The sequence below is a fragment of the Artibeus jamaicensis genome, unplaced genomic scaffold (assembly GCF_021234435.1).
Source record: "Artibeus jamaicensis isolate MK-2021 breed Jamaican fruit bat unplaced genomic scaffold, CSHL_Jam_final scaffold_612, whole genome shotgun sequence".
Taxonomy (NCBI): Eukaryota; Metazoa; Chordata; class Mammalia; order Chiroptera; family Phyllostomidae; genus Artibeus; species Artibeus jamaicensis.
This window is the reverse complement of record NW_026522049.1, coordinates 1499479-1517663: the sequence shown is the minus strand read 5'-3', so window position 1 is coordinate 1517663 and position 18185 is coordinate 1499479. Positions and strand designations below refer to the sequence as shown.

Sequence of the window (18185 nt, the reverse complement as noted above, 5' to 3'; positions counted from 1 at the left end):
CAACAGTGATGCTGCTGTGACCGCTTTCCCCCCAGGGTTTTGGGAGAAGGAGATGAGAGCCGTGAAAACATTTCTTAAAGCAAAGCGCTGCACACGTGGAATCACAGAGATGAAGGAGGTGCAGCTGGTCAGGAACACACGCCTGACCCCGACCCTGCTGAGCGCCACCACACTGCCACCGTGGCCAGGACGCACCCCTTCCAGCGGCTGCAGCCGGAGCTCTCCTGGCCCGGCCCTGCACACCTCTCTGCTCAGCAGCCCGAGCTGCTCAGCCTTCCGTTCCTTCCTGTCCTCCTCGGAGGAAGGGTCCAAGTCCGCCCCGGCCAGCGCCCCAACCTCGTCTTCCCCACGCTCCCGTTCCCTGCAGCCCCTGCCGCTCCTCCTCCCCTCAGGGCTCCGCCAGCACCCTCTCTCCCCCCCACCTGCTGCTCTGCTGCCGGAAGTTCTTTCCCCAGCACCACACGGCTGCTCCTCAGCTCCCTTCACTCCGGCCCCTGCTCACTGCCACTCTCAGAGCCCCCCTCACGGTCACCTTTGCATGGAGGGCCACGCCCCCTCCTCATCCCCCTGCACCCTGTTCCTCAGTCTTCAGGCCCCTTTGCTCCCCAATGCCACAGCACACACCCAGTTGTTAAGCTCCGTCCCCAGCCAGAGTAAGAGTGGCACAATGGCAGCGACCCCCCTGGTCTGCCTGGCTCACCCCCTAGAACCGTACCTGGTGCGTGTGGGCTGTGCTGGCACTGGCCCAGAGACACGCTCGCTCCCCCACCTCTGTCGTCCCCACCTCCATTCTGCCTCATGCCTCGGGCAACAGGCTCCCTGAGGGCAGGCGCTGGACCCTTGTCCCCAGTGCCTGGCTCAGAACAGGTGCTCAGGAAGCCCCTGTGTGGTGAACGGAAGGGACAGATCCTTCTAGAAGTTGGCTGGAACGATTCTTGACCTGCATTTATCCAGGCTCTAACCTGGGTCAACTAATACTGCCGTGAATGAACTTGAACTCCTGGATACTGGACTGTCTAGCAGCCACATCAGTCACAGAGAACCAGGAGCCTGGCCAGGCTTCCCCAGACCCCCTGGTCGGGCCCTCCTCCTGTCCTAACCCGTGGAGGTGAGGGGAGCAGCCTGGGCAGGGTGGGCCCTCGGTGACCTGCCCGTGTCTGTCCAAAGTCCCTGGACCAGGTCTCCTGCCTTCCATGTTCGCTGTTCAGCCGAGTAATGGTGCCCCGAGGGCCATGGCCATGGGGCGTGGGAGAAACCCCTGGGGCTGACCTGTCTCTGAGGAGCTCAGCGGTGGGGACCCCACCACCCACGGAAGGATGGAGAACCACCGCGTGGCGCAGAACCACCGCGTGGCGCAGAACCACCGGGCGGCAGAACTCTCCCTCAGCCTCCACCCCGTGGTGCCCGGCCACACCCCCTCTCCGCACAAGCACAAACCAGAGTGCGGTCTCGCACAGAAGACCACTCCGCACTCTGGCAGCTCTGCCAGCACCGCTCAGTTCTCCTTCCCCGCCCCGCGCACCTCCAGCCCCCACGCCTGTGCTGCAGCTGGCGGGGGCGCCTGGACGATGCCCCCTGTCGGCGTTCAGGGGCACACTCACCCTGTGCCCCTGCCAGGCTGGCCCTGGAAGAGGGTCTCTGTCGGGTTCCCAGCTGGGTGCAGGTGTGACCCACCGGAGCCAAGCCACTGTGGCCGGCCCGCCTGCCTGCACCGGGCACATTCCAGCAGGGACCCAGGCTCAGCAGACTTCGGGCGGACACGGAAACTCACTGAGTCTCTCAGGGAGACCCACAGAGTCGGACTCGCCACAGCGCCCTCTGCAGGCATCCTGGGGACCGGCCTCCAACCCTACCTGGCTGTGGGTCAGAGTAGAGCTTGTGTCTGTGTCCTGCAGCGAGGAAGGGCCAGAGGACTCGGACACGCCGCCCCAGACGCCGGCGGTGCACCCCGGCCCAGCAGGCCCCGGCCTACCTTCAGAAAGAACATCCTCCTGCAGGGCTTGCCTCCATCACTGCCCGCCGCCTGCAGAGCTGCGAACCCGGAGGGCAGGCCCAGGCCCGGAACGCGGCCCGGCCCCGCCTCGGATGTGTCTGCCAGCTGCTCGGGCGAGTGGACCATCCCTTCCTTGCCCTGGCCCAGCGACATCTCAAAGGGGTCCGGGTGCCTCTCATCGGGGCTGGAGCCATCGTCGCTGGTCTTTGCGTGGCAGAGGATCAGGGACCGGGAGAGGGAGCGGAATTTGGTGGATTTTCGGCTCCGCGCAGCGCGGCTGTGCAGCTCCATCCTCAGGGAGGAAGTGAAGCTGGCCTTCCTCTCCTGGTCTCGGGCCCTCGGCGGGCGGGCGGCGACTGGACTGGGCTTAGCCGCCCCTTCGCCGGTGCCTGGAGGAGAGAGGTGACAGGAAAGAGCCATGAGACGGCTGACTGCGCGTGGAGCTCGGCCAGAGCCCTGGAGCAGAGCCACGGGGAGCCCGGCCTGCCGGGCCCTGGGCCCTCCAGGCTGTCGGCCACGTGGGGCTCCGCGACCCCAGGCGGTTGCCGCCCTCTCTACTCCCAGGCTCACGGAGGCCAGAGCTTGCCCAGTGAGGGAAACCAAGGCACGCCCAGAGCCACAAGGAGCCAGCGGAGGAGCCCACCCTTCACCCCAGGAGAGAATCACAGATCAGACAGCCCAGAGCTTCTAACCTGTATAAACTTCAAAGCCATTTTTCAGAGGAAAGTTTACGGGGAACCCAGTCTACAGAGCAGGTCGGAGGGCGACAGGGAGACTATGTTCCCCCTGCCTGTGCCTTTGCACTGCCCTTGGTGAGCCGGGCAGCAGCTCGAGACACACCAGATTCACAGGCCCATGTGAAGACCCCTGCCCTCCGTGCCCTCAGCTTCCGGGTGGGGAGGATACGACTAGCAAGGCTGGGAGCCTCTCCCGTGCTCACTCAGTTCACTGGTGGAGGAGCATGGGCGGGGCCAAGCCCGGCCAGCCACGCCCACAGGGGCGGGGCCACCACCTTGCCACAACTGTACAAGCATCGAATTCCCCAATGACTCTGAAAGGGGACCGCCTGTGTGGAGAAGGGGAATGAGTTCATGAAATGCGTTTTAAGTTTCTGAATTCTCCGACAGGGTCCCATGTCAAAGGCAGTTTTTAAAGGGCGGCCACTGCAGCCCAGGGGGTGACTCTGGCTCAGACCGAAGAGTGACTCAGAGATAGGAGACGAAGGGAGGAAATTCATAATTCCTCAACTGAATTTTATATTCTTCTTCACATAGGCTCTAAGTATCGCTAATTACATATTTCTCAGCACTTTGGCTCCTACTTTGAATGGAACTGTTTTAAAATAAACTTTGTAGTTGGTTATTGCTTTTGTATGTCATGACTTTTGCCTGCACAGTCAGGACTTGGGCAGCCCGCAGCTCCGGCTTATCAATTCTACTAACTATTCAACAGCTTCTCCGGGGCTTCCAACCACGTGACCTCTGCATGTTACGGCGCTCGATTCACATTTAAAATGCTTCTACCCCTTATTTCATTTTATTCGTAAATAACTAATAGTAAAGGTGTTCCAGGTCCTTCTCCAGACATTAATGGAAATACCCCTAGTGTTTTCCGGCAGTGAGGAGGTTGATGGCTATCTGTTGAGATAACGAAATATCCCACTGGCGGTGACTCGGGGAGAACTTCCACCAACACGGAGGTTATTTGTTGAGGGCCTTTCGCCTCCCGCCACGAGCGTGGATTGGCCTGTTCTGATTTCTCCGTGTGAAGAGACATTCTGGGTGTCTGCAGACGGAACGGCCAACATTTTGTGGCTGTGAGTCTCACATTAGGCTGCAGTGCGGAAGTCTCTGAAGCGACAAGTGACCTATATCTAGGACCTCTGGACTTACACCCGCAGACACAAACGGCCTTGGGTCACAGGAATGTTAGGAAAGGAGCCGAGGGCGGGTCATGTGCCTCCTCCGCGTCTCCAAAGCTGCTCGATGGTTTAGCGACATCTTTTGGTACTGGTGTCACTTTTCAGGTGGTTATCCGAAACTTCCTTTGCTTCCTCGATTTTTAAAAACCGTCTGTCAGTCTTGATCATCTCACATTGCCATGGGAGTGCCGTTTCACCCCGAGTCTCCTGTGGGTGAATACCCAGCTGTCCCTTACAGAGAGAAAGCTGGCCCACGGCCTACAGCTTTCCCTCCGAACTGTGCGGGGCTGGCCCCCCGCCCCCTCGCTCTGCTGAACCTAGGCTGCAGGACGGCTGTTCTGTCGGTCCCCCTCAAAGTTCTCATCCCTAGGGTTGGCGAAAACGTCCACCCTTCTTGGCTGGCTTCCTAACGCACTTATTCCCACTTGAGTTTTATTACTACTCTTCCCATCCTGCTTTTCTTATGTTTGTGTCTGCCTTCTAGAATTTCACATTTACTTCCCTCAAATCCATTTTTTTCCTCTCCTTTAGAAATGACAGCACACCAGGCAGTGGTCACCTTCTCTGGCTTTGAATCCCGCTAGACCTGGGTTCAAATCCCAGCCCAATGATTTACTCGGCATCTAACATTCCGAATGTGTTTGACCTTTCTCCCAAATGTCTTTGACCTTTCTGTGATTCGGTTTGTTAATCGTATAATGAGGGTGACGTGGTCGCCACCTCGCCGCTACTCTGAGGATCAGCTTGAATGCTGGAGGTTAAGTCCTTCAGCACAGACTGTTGGCTGGTTATTATCGTCACTCTGTCCTCTTCCTCCTCCTCCTCCTCCTCCTCAAAGCTAGAAACTCCCTTCTGAATATGCTTTTCGCCACAACCCGCAAGTTTAGAAATACGGTGTTCTAACTGTTATCTTAGAAATGGTCTCCAAGAGTGGAGTTCATTTCCAGTTTCGACTCAGGTCTTTAAGACTGCCTGCTGCTCTCGTTCCCTCCTTGTGGTTACATCTCCCAAGTTAATCCCTGTTGTTCGGATGTTTTTATTAGAAAAATGCTAGCGTGATCACATCGAGGCCACAGGATGCGTCCTGGACACTTTGTGTCTGTGGGGGTTTATTGAGGTTGACTCTGTGAGCCAGCGTGTGACGTGACTAAGTGTTTACGATGTTCTGGGCGCATTTGAAAGGAATGAGTATTCTCTGTGTGGAGCTTCAAATATGGATGTATCCGAGTATGATGGTGATAAACTCATACGTAAATGTGTATCCGAGCCTTTAAGTCACAGCATTAAAACCCTCACATTCTTTGTTTGCATTCATCCAACTAAGAGCGTGGGTGCGGTGCTGTGCACTGAAGCCCAGCCCCGCGTCTGCGACAGTCCCAACGTGTGTTGTTTTACGCATTCCAGCGCCTTTCCTCTCTCCACTGCGCATTCTTCTCCCTACCCATTTGCAGAAAGTGCCCCCTGACCTATTTAACAGTTCCCTCAACTTCTATTTTCTCTGTCCGAATTCACACGGCCTCCTCGCCTTCTTCCAACCTGCATTTCACGGCGTTTGCCCCTCGCTGCGATTTTAACTTCGCGTGGTCTGGTCTCAAACATGTCCCTTGAAAGTGGGGATGGGATCGGATTGGGATGGAGACTTCGTGTCTCTGGGTTTGTTTCCCTGTTTATGCTGAATCTGGGAGTCTTTCATTTTAAATCTATAAACCTCACATCTTACATCTCATATCTACTTCCTCTGTGACGTTCTATCTCGTCTCCTGACTGAGACGCCTTCCCCCTGGCGTGTCTGTGTGGCTCCTCGCTGCTCGGTTTTCTTGCTCTCCTCCTTAAAGCAGCACCGGCCGCGCACACACCTCCTGGTTTTCTATGACTAGCTGCTCCGTCAAAGATTTCAGAAGCCGCATTTGAGCCCCCATCTTTCCCTCCTCACCCATTCACTCCGAGAACGAGCCTGCCCGAGGTGCCGCTTCCCTACGCCAGGTACCGCTGCTGGGACGCCCGCAGCCCCGCCCGACCCCCACCTGCCGGTCTCTGGTTGCAAAGAGATGACGGCATGAGGGCCATTCTATGTTCTCTCTCTTCTCTCTCTCAGTATGACTTTCACTGTCTGTATTATTTCAAAACCCTGCTAGGAACTTACAGGCGGTCACCCCCCTGCCCAGGCTCAGCCCTGCCAGGGGTGCCTGCCACCCTCGCCCCCACGCCCGGGGCCCCGCTCTGTCCCTTCCTTGGACTCTTTCTGCTGCGTGGCCACCTCCTCAGCCTCCCCAACACTGAGCTTTCTTTCTCTGTCGCTGGGCCTTGCATGCTCCTTCTAACCCTTGATGCTGCATCAGCATGCCTCAGATCCCCTCTTCAGCTGACATGTTTTTGAAACCCAGCCCTGCCCCTGCCCAGACCCCCGTGCTGCCTCTGGTGCCCCGTGCGCCCCACTCACCCACCCGGCCCCTGCACAGCCGGCCTGGCTCACCGCCCTGGTGGGTCGAGCCCCGTCACCCCTCCTGAGCCCCGAGCTCCGGGCAGAGGGCAGGCTCCTGTCCACTGTGCTCAGAACTGAGCCATCAGGCCCGGCTTCGAGAACGACCCCCAGCGCCCCCTACGGAGGCGTGTACAGTGTGAGGGTGCTTCCCCGCCAGCTGACGGGGTGAAACAGGACGAGACACCTCACAGGCACCGCGTCCCTGCTGGGCTGACCCCCGTCGGGGACAAACTGCACTGCCCGGCTCGCCCAGGTCACATTTGGGTGACTGTGGAGAAGCAGGCACACTCTGCAGCTGAGGAGGAGGACGAGGAGACGACAGTTGTAGTCTGCCCTCTGGTGAGAAGCGACACACCACCTCTTTCAAGGTCATTTCTATTTCTCTCTCACACACATGTATCCCCAGCTTCTGCACCTGCGAGGGCAGCGCCTGAGCTGGGAGGGTGTCACTCTGCAACAGGAGACGTGCTGCAGGTGGCGAGGCATCTGCCAGGTAACCAAGTTCCGCAGAGAGCCAGCGTGGCGGTCGACCAGAAGAACACCGGCCCTGGGACTAAACCAACAGGGGAGAAGCCGGCGGTGTGCCTGGGGACAGCAAGCAAGGGCTTCCCCGTCTGCGTCAGAGGCTCCTGCCCTGCGCCCACCTGCCGGGAGCAGCCCCAGGGCTGGGGAAGCCTCCTCCACGGGCTGCCTTGCTCCCAGGCTCTCCCCTCCTCCCACATCCCCAGCCCCAGGGACAAGGTCCAGGCTCCCGAGTCAGGAATCCCAGGGCCAGCGGCCCCCAGGGCCGCGGGGCACGGGAGAGCAACACCCTGCCCCACCCTGACTCCCACCGCTCTGTGCCACACAGCAAGCAGCACGAGACCCCTACCCAGCGGACACGCCGGCTCCTGCTGCTGCCCGGCCCCAGCACTGCATCCAATGTGAAGTTCCAGCAGCCAAGACCTCCCCCGGCCCCACCATGCAGCTCAGAGAGGCCAGCCTCTTGCCCCAGCTAACGGCCAGGGGACATCCGCTCACCTGGGCTCACCTGTCTCTCCGCTCAGAACCCCCCTGGGCGGCCAGCACCCGGGCTTCTCTCTCCAGCTGCCCAGCAGGGACCACGGCACCATTTATTCCAGGACGGCCGACGAAGACTGAGAACCGGACACGCTCCTGTCACAGAGGCCTGTGCCCACGCCAGGTCCCGGCGCTGACGGCTGGGATGCTGTGAGTCAGACCCTGCCTCCCTCCACCACCTGCTCTGGACAGGTGACTCGGGGCCTGTGCGGCCGACCTGGCACGGCTCGCTGGGGCCCCCGACCGCAGCCATCTGACTTCTCAGCGGGGGAAGCGCTCTGCAGAAGAGGGGCCGCTGGGCAGGGAGCGCCACCTCAGAACCGAGGCCACCATCTGCTGGGCTGGCAGAGAACAGCCGGGGCCCGGCCAGCACCTCGGCACCCGGTCGAGGCTCCTCGCCTTCCCCGGGCCACTCGGCAGCCGCTGGGAGAGCAGGAAGGGAGCTCGAGTTCCTCGTGCCCACAGTGTGCCTGGCGCACTGTAGGCGCTTTACAGAACCATGAGCTCACACAACCCAGCGTCGACCTCGTAACGGCACCCGCCCCGTGTCACAGGTGAAAGAGCCACTGCAGGGACAGTCACTGTGCAGGTCCCTGGGTGACCCTGGGCCCCAGCCCCTGGCTGGCTCAGCCAGCTCCCCAGGGAGTGTGTTATCAGCCAGGAGGCACGCGATGAGGGCGCGGCGGGGCCTGCCTGTGCGGGCTGTCCCTAGACAACCCGCCGGCCCCAGGGGGCTGGCACAGCCCAGCGGGTCTCCAAGTCGGGTCCCAGGTCCGGAGCCGGCAGACTGGGCACCACCTGCTAGCCCTCCAGAACCTGGAGCTCTGCGGATGGGCCCCCTGCACTGCCTCCCCAGCCCCTGCAGGTGGCGCCACGGCAGGTTCCAGTCTGCGAACCAGGGATGGGACTTGCCCAGAGCGCGTGGAGAACCACGCAGCACCGAGGGACAAGGCGCCCCTCTGTGTCCTAACAGGTTGATCCCCACATGGCCGGGCGCCGTCCCCCTCATGTGCCCTCCTCGGAGAGCCTAACCTATGGGTGACCTTTAACTCATCTGCCCCCGACCGTGGTCCCACTCGTCCCGGGCACAGCCTGTACGAGCCCTTTGTGTGGCCTCCTCTCCTAAAGAATGGAATGCCTCCCCACGCTCACCCCCCAGTGCCCCAGGGTGTCCCGGGGGCTTTAATGAGGGAGTAGGTGTCGCCGAAAGGGCCCCTGGCATTCCCCGCGAGGCTGCGGGGACCCAGCGAATGGAAACGAGAAACACCAGCTGGGGCGGCAGGACTCTAGCATCAGACAGAAGAGACCTTCCGACAAAGGCCAGCCCAGGGGACAAGGGACAGTGCACAGCGATGCAGGGGACCATCCAAGCCGAGCACACGACCCTAATACGCAAGTGTGTGCCCCACGCAGGAGCACGTGAATGCGTGAGGCACGGCACCGACGGACAAACTGGGAGGCGTGGACGGGGGTTCTAACTCCCGGCCGACTCACTGGACAGAAAACCAGCAAGGAAACGGCAGCCTGAAGTGACTCATCAGACCAGATGGGTTTATTTAACTGACTACTTTTACAGCATTTCACCGGAAAGCAGAATATACATACGTTCTTTTCAAGTTCACGTGGAACATTTCCCAGGCAAGACCGCATAGGAGGACTCAAAACAAGTCTCAACAGACTGAAGATGAAAGTCATGCCAAGCATCTTGTCTGGGGAGCTGGCTGAGCTCCACTGTGGTCACCACAGCGGTAGGACACCAGAAATCCATCACAAGGAGAACACTGAAAAACAGGCGGACACTCGGGGCCACAACACGGGGAAGGGGGCAACCGCGAGGTGGAGGAGGAGATCAAAACACGCCTGAGACACTGAGGAACGAAAACACAACCGCCCCAGATGTGGGGGGACCCGCAGCAAACCCCACGGGGGAGAAACTCACAGCAATGCAGGCCGGCCCCGGCAAATACGAAAAATTGCAAATAAATGATCTAACCTTATTCCAAGAGGAACTAGAAAAAAACAACAAAGCCCAACATGTGTAGGAGGTGGGGTATCGTAAAGATCACAGTGGAGTTTTAAAAATCGGTACAAAATATCAGTGCAGTGAAGAGCTGGGGTTTTTTTAAGATAAACAAAATTGATAAACCTTTAGACAAACTCATCAAGAAAAAGAGAGGTGGGGCCTGGCTGGTGTAGCTCAGTGGATTGAGTGCGGGCCTGCAAACCAGAGGATCGTGGTTCGATTCCCAGTCAGGGCACATGCCTGGGTTGTAGGCCAGTTCCCAGCAGGGGACACACAAGAGACAACCATACATTGATATTTCTCTCCCTCTCTCCCTCCCTTCCCCTCTAAAGAGAAATCTTTAAAAAAAAAAGAAAAAGAGAGGTGGGACCCAAATAAAATCAGAAACAAAACAGAAGTCACCAGACACACCACAGAAATGGGTAGAAAGGGTTACAAGAAAAGGCTACAAGCAACGATGATATGCCTACAAAGCAGACCACCTGGAAGAAGACGGTTGGTTCCTAGAAACATACAGGATTCCAGGACTGAATGAGGAAGACACGGGAAGTCTGAACTGACCAGTAACTAATAACAACATCAAATCAGGAATTCCCAAACTCCCAACGAACCAAAGTCCTGGACCGGATGGCCTTGCAGGTGAATTTTACCCAGCATTCAGAGAACTAACATCTATCTTTCTCAAACTATCCCCGAAAATTCAAGAGGAGGGAAGGCTTCCTAACTCATTTTAGGAGGCCAGCATTACCCTGATCCCAAAACCAGATAAAGACACTACAAAAGAGAGAGAGAGAAGGAGGGAGAGAAGAAAGGAAGGAAGGAAGTTATAGGCCGATCTCCCTAATGAACATGGACACAAACGTTCTGCACAAAATCTTAGCCACATTTGGCCACACATAACAAAGGTCACACACCCTGATGGAGTGGGAAGTACTTCCTTGCAAGGTTGGCATAGTGTCCGCATATCAATTAACACCACGCAGCACACAAAGCAAATGGAGGGTGACAGTCACATGGTCACAGGGACATAAGGGGGAGGGGCAACCACAGGCTTACAGCTGTTTGCATGGAAAATAAGGCAATAATTAATAAATAGTACAAGAATAAACTCTGCTTCGTGTGCTCACAGCTGTAAACCTACTGTTGCCAACCCCTGTGCATTTAGAGAAAAAGCGTTTGACGAAGTTCAACACCCATTTATGACTAGAAATTCCCAGCAAATGGGGAGTAGAGGGGCCGCACCCGGACGGGAAAGGCCGTGCAGGACAAACCGCAGCTCACGCCGCACTCGGGAAAAGCTAAAAGTGTTTTCCTTAGGACCAGGACCAAGCCATCCTACTCAGTGGGACGATACTCACCAATGATACCTATGATGAGATGTTACTGTCCCGAATATATAAAGAACTCGTACAACTTAACACCAAGAAAAAATGGGTTTAAAAAATAATGGGCAAAAGACCTGAATAGACACTTCTCCATAGAGGACACACAGATGGCCAACAGACAGGGGAAAATGCTCGGTGTCATTAATCATCGGAGAGATGAAAATTAAATCACAAGCAGGTACCACCTCACACCTGTCAGGATGGCCACCACCTATATGTCAACAAAACACAAGTGCTGGTGAGAACTCAGAGAAAGGGGGACCCCTGTGCATTGTCGGAGGGAATGCAGAGAGGGCTGGATCCCTGGGTTCACGTCTCGGGGGGATCCCTGGCCAGGGGAGTGGGCACGGTGAGGGGGACCACCCTGTGCTCGGCTTTGTCACCCGTGGGACGTTGCTCCGTGAGGACACGCCTCTTCCTAAGCCCAAAGGGGGGTCACACTAGTCAGGTGCCTAGAGAAGCGCCTGCCACAGTTGTCCACCGGGAAGCCACCCTGCCTCCGACTCTCCACATCACACCCCGCGACTGCCACCGCCCTGAGTCCCCACAGCCACTGCCTGGTTGCTACCCTCAGGTGGGCTTTTTAGAATCTGGAACGGCTTGTGGGACTCTCCGACATAAACCCTCCAAGAGCTTCTTCCTATTGCTCTAACAAACTTTTTAAAATTTAACCTAATTTAATTTTTTAACTTTTATTTATTTTTAGACAGAGGGGAAGAGAAAGAGGAAAGAAGGAGAAACATCAATGTGTGGTTGCCTCTTGCTCGCCCCCTGATGGGGACTCAACTCACAACCCACGCATGTGCCCTGACTGGGAATCGAACTACAGTCCTTTGGTTAGCAGGCCCGCACTTCATCCACTGAACCACACCAACCAGGGCTCCTTTTTTTTTTTTTAAATTTAAAAAAAGCGGTTCTGTTCTTTTAGAGCAGTTTTCAGTGTATAGAGAAACTGCGCAGAAAGTACAGAGAGTTCCCAGAACTGCCTCCAGAGCTTCTCCTCTCTTATCATCTCCCTCCCACGTGCAACCAGCTCCGTACCCCAGACCAGCGCAAGGCCCCGGGTCCCTCCAGGGCCCACTGTCTGTGCTGCTCTGTGCGTGGGGTTTGACAGGTGACACGGTGCTGCAGCGATGTGTGCCATGCCCCACACGGACCCCTCCCAAGATGGTCTTGTCTTCAGAATAAAATCCAAATTCCTTGCCGCCCCTCAGAGATTCACATGAGCTTGCCCTTTCGTCCCCCTCTTTCCAAAAAAACCACGTCCATGTCACCAGAGAGGTTCAGTCCACGCCGTTCCCCGGCGTGGGAAGGCTGCCCTCCATGTCGCCCGGTGGCTGCGCCTTCCTGCCCCAGTGTCTGTCCCACACGGGGCCTCTCCTGCCCACGCCCGCCATCTGCGTTACCTCTGCCTGCCTTCTCGGAACTGGTCACCACCTGAAGGTGTCCTGCTAGTCTGTCTGGGTACTTGTGTCCCATCTGGGGGTCTCCTGAGTTGTGAGCGCCCCAACCAGGAACTCGTGAGCCTGCTCCAGCAGGCGCCCCGGGCCCCTTTGCTAGGACGCACCTGGCCCACAAGGGCCCAGTGAACATTTACTGAGTGAATCAACCCAAACCGAAGGGATCAATAAATGACGCTTCCACGTTTGTTTGCACTTTAGAGTTTACAAGAGTGCTTCTTGCATGTTCTTACTCTAACGCGTGTGATCAGGCTCAGAATCAGACAAAACTTGAGACCCGCATTCTCACTCGGCTGGCACCCGGGGGCCACGGATGAGGCAGGAATGAGAACGTTCTCTCCCAGGGAGGGAGGCTGGCTTCCCATGAGGCCCCCTGGGAGGGACAAGTGCGTCAGAGGGTTAGTCCCTCGCTGTGGGGCGCAGGGAAAACTCTGGGAGACACAGACCCGCACACACTCCCACTAGCACAGGGCCGGGCCCTGCGGTGGCACAGGAGGGCGCCCCGCTCTCCCGGGACCCTGCAGGCTGCCCCCTTCCCTCTCCCGATGCCCCTGGCCAGGAAGAAAGCAGGCACGGGGCGGGAAAATGGGCACAGGGCCAGACTGCAGCCCACACTCGCCTGGAGTCAAAGCCGAGCAGACGAACCAGACCGGAGACCCCGCTGGGTCCCTGCGGCCGCAGGCACACGGGTGGGCTCACAAAGGCTAAGAGGCACAGGGGGAGGGGGGAGTCCTGGGCTGGGTGGGGCTCTTCCCAGGCCCAGCCTGGGCTTTTGCACAGCAGGCCTCCCCTGCAGGGACCACAGGAAGGGGCCAGGTACTCCCAGCGGACACAGCAGGGGGAGGGCGGTTCTGCTCAGCGTTTGGCAGGGACACTGTGTTCAGCTCGGGGTCTCTGCTTGCACAACCGTGTGCAGACAGTCAAGTCCATGACGCTTTTATGCGGAGGATGTGAGGACCGCCCCCACCCCCAGCACTCCGTGCTGGGCCCAGCTCCCCCTGAGCGTTTCAGACCCGGCCGGGGGCAAGGGGACGTGCATCGGGCAGCGGCGCTGGGCCGCACCGGGCAGTTATTCCCCCCCCACGCCCACCTCCCACAGCCCTTCTGCCCACACAGTCATCTGAGGAATGTTGCTTCCTGCCTGGCATCAGAAAGATTTTTACAGATGAAGAAACCCTGCTTTCTTTTCTTCATTTGTTGTTGTCAGGACACGCTGAGTCAGGCCGCAGACATGTGGAGCCTGGCCCGAGGACGCCCACCCACCGGCGCTCACAGCAGCTCCAGGGCTCTTCCCCACCCCACACCTCCTCAGACCCTCACTGCCCTTTCCAGCTCAGGCCTCCTGCTGGCTGGCCGGCTCTCATATGCTTCCCAGGGCTGGCCCAGAGTCACCTCCTCCAGGAAGTCCTCCTGACACTCCCCCCAACTCCCTGGTTGAAGGAGGAGCTGCCCTCTGGGCTCCCAAAGCACTCCATGGCGACCCCCCTCACCTACGCCTCCTGCCTCTGCGGCTGAGCCTGCTCCCTGGCGTAGAGCAGGCGCTAAATAGAGTCAGAGAACAAGGAAGGGGGGGGGGCGTCTCTGTGGTCACACGCAGACACAGGTGTGACTGAGACACACAGGCAGACAGAGGTGGTGGCTGCTGGGCAGGCCCCCTGAGAGACAGCACTGGCCCCTGAGTCTCCTCCCAGGTCCATGGGCTGGGTGGCCTGGGATAAGCCACGCCCCTTGCCGAAAACCTGGCTTGTCAAACGCGCTGTGGTAAGACTGAAAGGGGAACCCCCTCGCTGCCTGACGCAGGGTGGTGGGCCCACAGACACCAGCTCTGCCTTCCCAGAGCCGCACTGCGCCTGCAGTGGGGGGCACAGAACGGCGGGCACTGGAGCCTATGGAAGTCCCAGAGCCCCACCCCGCACCGTCCACGCCCCACCTCACTGGGACTGCGCTCCTCTCCCCAGCGAAGGACGCGCACACAGCCTCCCAACCCCGGTCAGTCTGGGCTGCAGCCGGCAGTACAAGGGCAGCCCTCCTGGGAACGGTGTGGCACCCACTGCCCCAACTCCAGACCCACAGAGCCCTGACAGAGCTCTGGCCGCCCCCGGGGGTCCAGGTGCCATGACAGAGCCCCTGCTCGCGCCCGTCGGCCCCACCTGTCGTCGGCCCCACCTGTCCCCGTCCGCAGTCAGAACCCAGAGCCCCAGCCCCAACCCCTCGCCGAGGCCCCCTCACGCTCTGCTCCCAGCTTCCCTGCCGCCCGATGCTGTCCCTGTGCTTCCACCACCAGGAGGCTGCCTGGGGTGCTCAGTGTGAGGGTCCACCCCACCAAGTGGGCACTGTGCTTTCTTTAACGGGGGCTTTAAATCGAGGGGCAGCCTATATGTTATTAGCAGAGAGGGAGGGAACTGACCAGGGCCATGGGAGAGTTTCCTGGGGCCCAGGAGACCAGCCGCATGGTGTTGCGAGTTCACCCTGCACAGGTGCACCCACTAGTCTGCAGTGACTGAGGACTCCCGTTACTAACTACAGGCGCGCTGAAGTGCTTAGAAATGCACTGCAGCGATGGCTGAAATTCACATGGAAAAGCATCAAAAACTAAGATGGAGGCAAGGCCGGACAGAGGGAGGGAGGGATGGGTGGACACGGGACAAGGCCACTAGTGTCCACGTGTCACTCGTGGAATCCAGACGGTGGGTCAATGTCCACTGACTGCGAGTCCTTCCACGTTCTTGTCTGAGAAACTCCTACGATAGTTTGGGAAACACAATGGAGCGGGAGGCGGGTCAGCAGTGTGGGGGAACGGGAGACTCTGTCACGGCCTGCGCACCTGCTGGGGTTCCCCGGGGCTGGAGAGAGTGGCGGGTGACCCTTCGCAGGAGCTGAGACGCGACCCCCAGCCCAGCACGGTGGGACCGGCAGCAGGTGGACCGGGTGGTCCCTCAGCTGCAGGACGGCGCGGGAAGGGCCGGGACTGAAGAGCACCGGGGAGCTCGGAGGGGCTGGGTGACGGGCGGAGTTCTGGGGCGCCCGCCCGGTGGCTAGCCACAGGCTGCGGGGAACAGAGGCAGGGGCTCCCCACGTTTTATCGCAGCAGCGGCGAAAGCTCTCATTCCCTGTGCCAACAAGCCACCGCGATTATTTTTAAAAGCTGCTGGCAGACGGGACGGAGGAATACTCACACGGTTCCCAGGGGCCAGCCTCGGCTGGCGGGACTTGAAAGGGGTCTTTTTCTAGCTGCTCCCCGACACGTTGATCCCTTTCCCCGGAGCTGGCTTCTCCACCCCCGGTCCCCACCTCACTCCTGCACACCCTGCAGGACACAGCCGAGGCACCACCTCCTCAGGGAAGCCCTCCTGGGTCCACCCGACGGGGTCCATGGCCCCTCAGCCCCGTGACTGCAGTGTCTGTGTGCGCGTTGGTTTGACGTGTCCTGTGAGTTCCCTAGAGCCCAGCCGCGGGGCACGGAATGCTCTGTGCTCTAACCAATGTGTTGAAAATCAGTTCCAAGTGTTTGAGAAAGTGACTTCACTCTTTGTCAGTTGAAAAATAAATAGAGAGCGGGCAGCGGGGCGAGGACCAGAAAATGAGTCCAGCTACATCTGTCTGGCGCAGGCCACGTGACCCGGCGTTAATTTCCCGAGAGGCACAGCAGCAGTGTCCCCCGGGGTTTGACTTTCCCCCTGGAAGGACTGCGGGGCGAGGGGAGAAGGGGCGCAGAACTCCCCTCAGACCCCGCCCCCACCCCCTCGCCCTGCCTCGGCCAGGCCCCGGGTGTCTGATGCCCCATCCCAGCCGGAGGAAGGGAGGCGCCTGTGTTGGAGGTCCCGTGCCCGCGCACAGGGGTCACAGCCACCACCGTGGCCACGTACACAGAACCTGCGCTGCGGAGATGGCGTGCCCTCCACGGAGAAGGGTGTATCGGGGTCCTGGGCATGGCTGCGCCTACGCTCCCCATCTTCCCACGGCAGGCGCGGGGAGAAGGGCCTCAAGCACCGGACAGAGTGACACAGAGGGGTGTGGCCGGCCAGGCCCATGTCCCCCCAGTCCCGCAGCGGACAGGGACTCTGAACAGCCAGCCTGCCCCCAGGGACTGCCCTCGGCCGTTCCCTGTGGGCACGAAGCCTGCGGGGTCAGCTGCTTAGACCTCGCCCACTGCCCCCTCGTCCCTCACCAGTGTGCTCCCAGGAACAGCTCAGTGGCCCTGCGAACAAATGTCTGTCTGTCTGTTGTCAACAGGGAAATGGACCACAGACAGCAGTGCAGCCGGGGACAGGAAGTGACAAGGCCCCCCATACACGGAGCAGCCTCGGGGAGCACGGAGCAGCTACCACGCACCAGGTCCCCCCCCCTCGGTGGAGGCAAACGCACGCTGTCATCGACCCACAGGGGAGACACTCCAAACACTTAGCCCGCTTTGTACAAGAGAGGAATGCCAGGGTCACCTGGGCACCCTGGGAGGGTCCCTGTCACCATGGGGGCGGCCCACTCAGGCGTCCCAACTGGGGCTCTCATCACCCACGGGCCACCCAGGCCACTCTGCAGGCCTGCTCTCGCCCTTCCTCACGTTCCGGGTGCTGGAGAGGAACCCCAGCGAGCGGGTCCCACCCTGGGGTCTAGCCGCTTCTCCCCGATCTTCCTGGGAAGAGTCAGACTGTGCCTTTGACTCCCCTCGCTCTCCTCTGTAAGGAAAACCATGTGCTCGCTGTCTCCTGCCAGAGCTCCGACAGCTGACGGGCTGCCAGTGCTGCTGCAAGTGCCGGGCACGGGGGTTAGACGCGGCTCCCTGACGCCTGTTCCTGTCCCTGCCGTCCGCGCCCAGACACCGCCCGACGTGGGCCGGGCCGATCGGGGCCCCTGCTGCGGACACCTGCACCCCCAACTTCGGGAGCCCCGCAGCGCCCTCCCTGTTCTGCTTCCCGCTGGCCCCCGAGCACGGCTGGTGGGGACCCTGCCTCCGGGGCACTTCCACCTCGATGCCCCTGAACTCTGCCACCCCCACCGACAGAGGAAGTGAGTGTGCAGGAGGAGCTGCCCCGGCCGGGGCTCGGTCCCTGCCCTTGGTGGTCCAGCAACCCCCCCACAGCCCCCGGCAAGCAGCCTCTCAGCCTAGTGGGCACCTGGCCAGCCTCTGCTGGTCCTGCCGCCCCGCACACTCACACACGTGTGCACATGTGAGCCCGTCTACACAACACACGCGGCAGCTGAACCAAAACGGTGCTTCCTGCCCCAGCCCAGGGCATCCTTCACACCCTGCACCCCCACCTTCCCCACGGGTCCCCGAGGAGCAGCCTTACTCACCGGCCCCCCTTCGAGGGAAGATTCTCTTCTGCAAACTCATCCCTCGGGGCTTGGAGGACAGAGGAGGAGTCCCCGAGAGCCGGGTCCAGAAGCCGGGGGGTCCACAGCAGCTTCTAGGGCCGACAGGATTGGAAAAGCAGTTAAAACTACCGAGAAACTGTCCGTCAGAGCTGTTTTCCCTCAGCAGGCCGGGCAGGCAGGGAGGGAGGGGAAAAAATCCCTTCCCCGCTGCCAACAAGTCTTCAACGTCTCAGGGCAGCGGCTTCCAACTCCTGCCCTTGCTCGCACAGCAGTGAGCATAAAAGCGATGTTATTCCACTGGATCCAGCCCTCAGATCCTGAGTCTCTTCCTGTACCGCAAACAGACAGGCAAAACCGCAAACTTTCCTCTGGACTCGGAGTCCAGCGTGAGCGGGCCGAGCACAGCCCTGTCAGAGGTCCCTGGGGTGGAAATCGCTAGAGCTCTAGACCGTGCCCTTGGCTCCCCACCCCTCACTCTTTCTCTTAAATGAGTTCTGGTGTGTTTGTGTGATTGCAAGAGACACACACGACACCTCAAATCCTTGC

General features: G+C 59.5%; 1 protein-coding gene across 1 annotated transcript in view; it reads right to left on the bottom strand.

The window, feature by feature from the left end:
* The window catches only part of IL16 (interleukin 16), a 55621-nt gene extending 37685 nt beyond the window's left edge, over positions 1-17936 (bottom strand). The window contains exons 1-2 of the mRNA XM_053658965.1: positions 17619-17936; positions 1973-2382 (exon numbers count right to left, since the gene is read on the bottom strand). Coding sequence (XP_053514940.1) covers positions 1973-2382; positions 17619-17658 — 450 coding nt within the window. The 5' untranslated portion in view covers positions 17659-17936. The remainder of the gene's footprint in view (positions 1-1972; positions 2383-17618) is intronic.
* Positions 17937-18185: the final 249 nt, after the last annotated feature.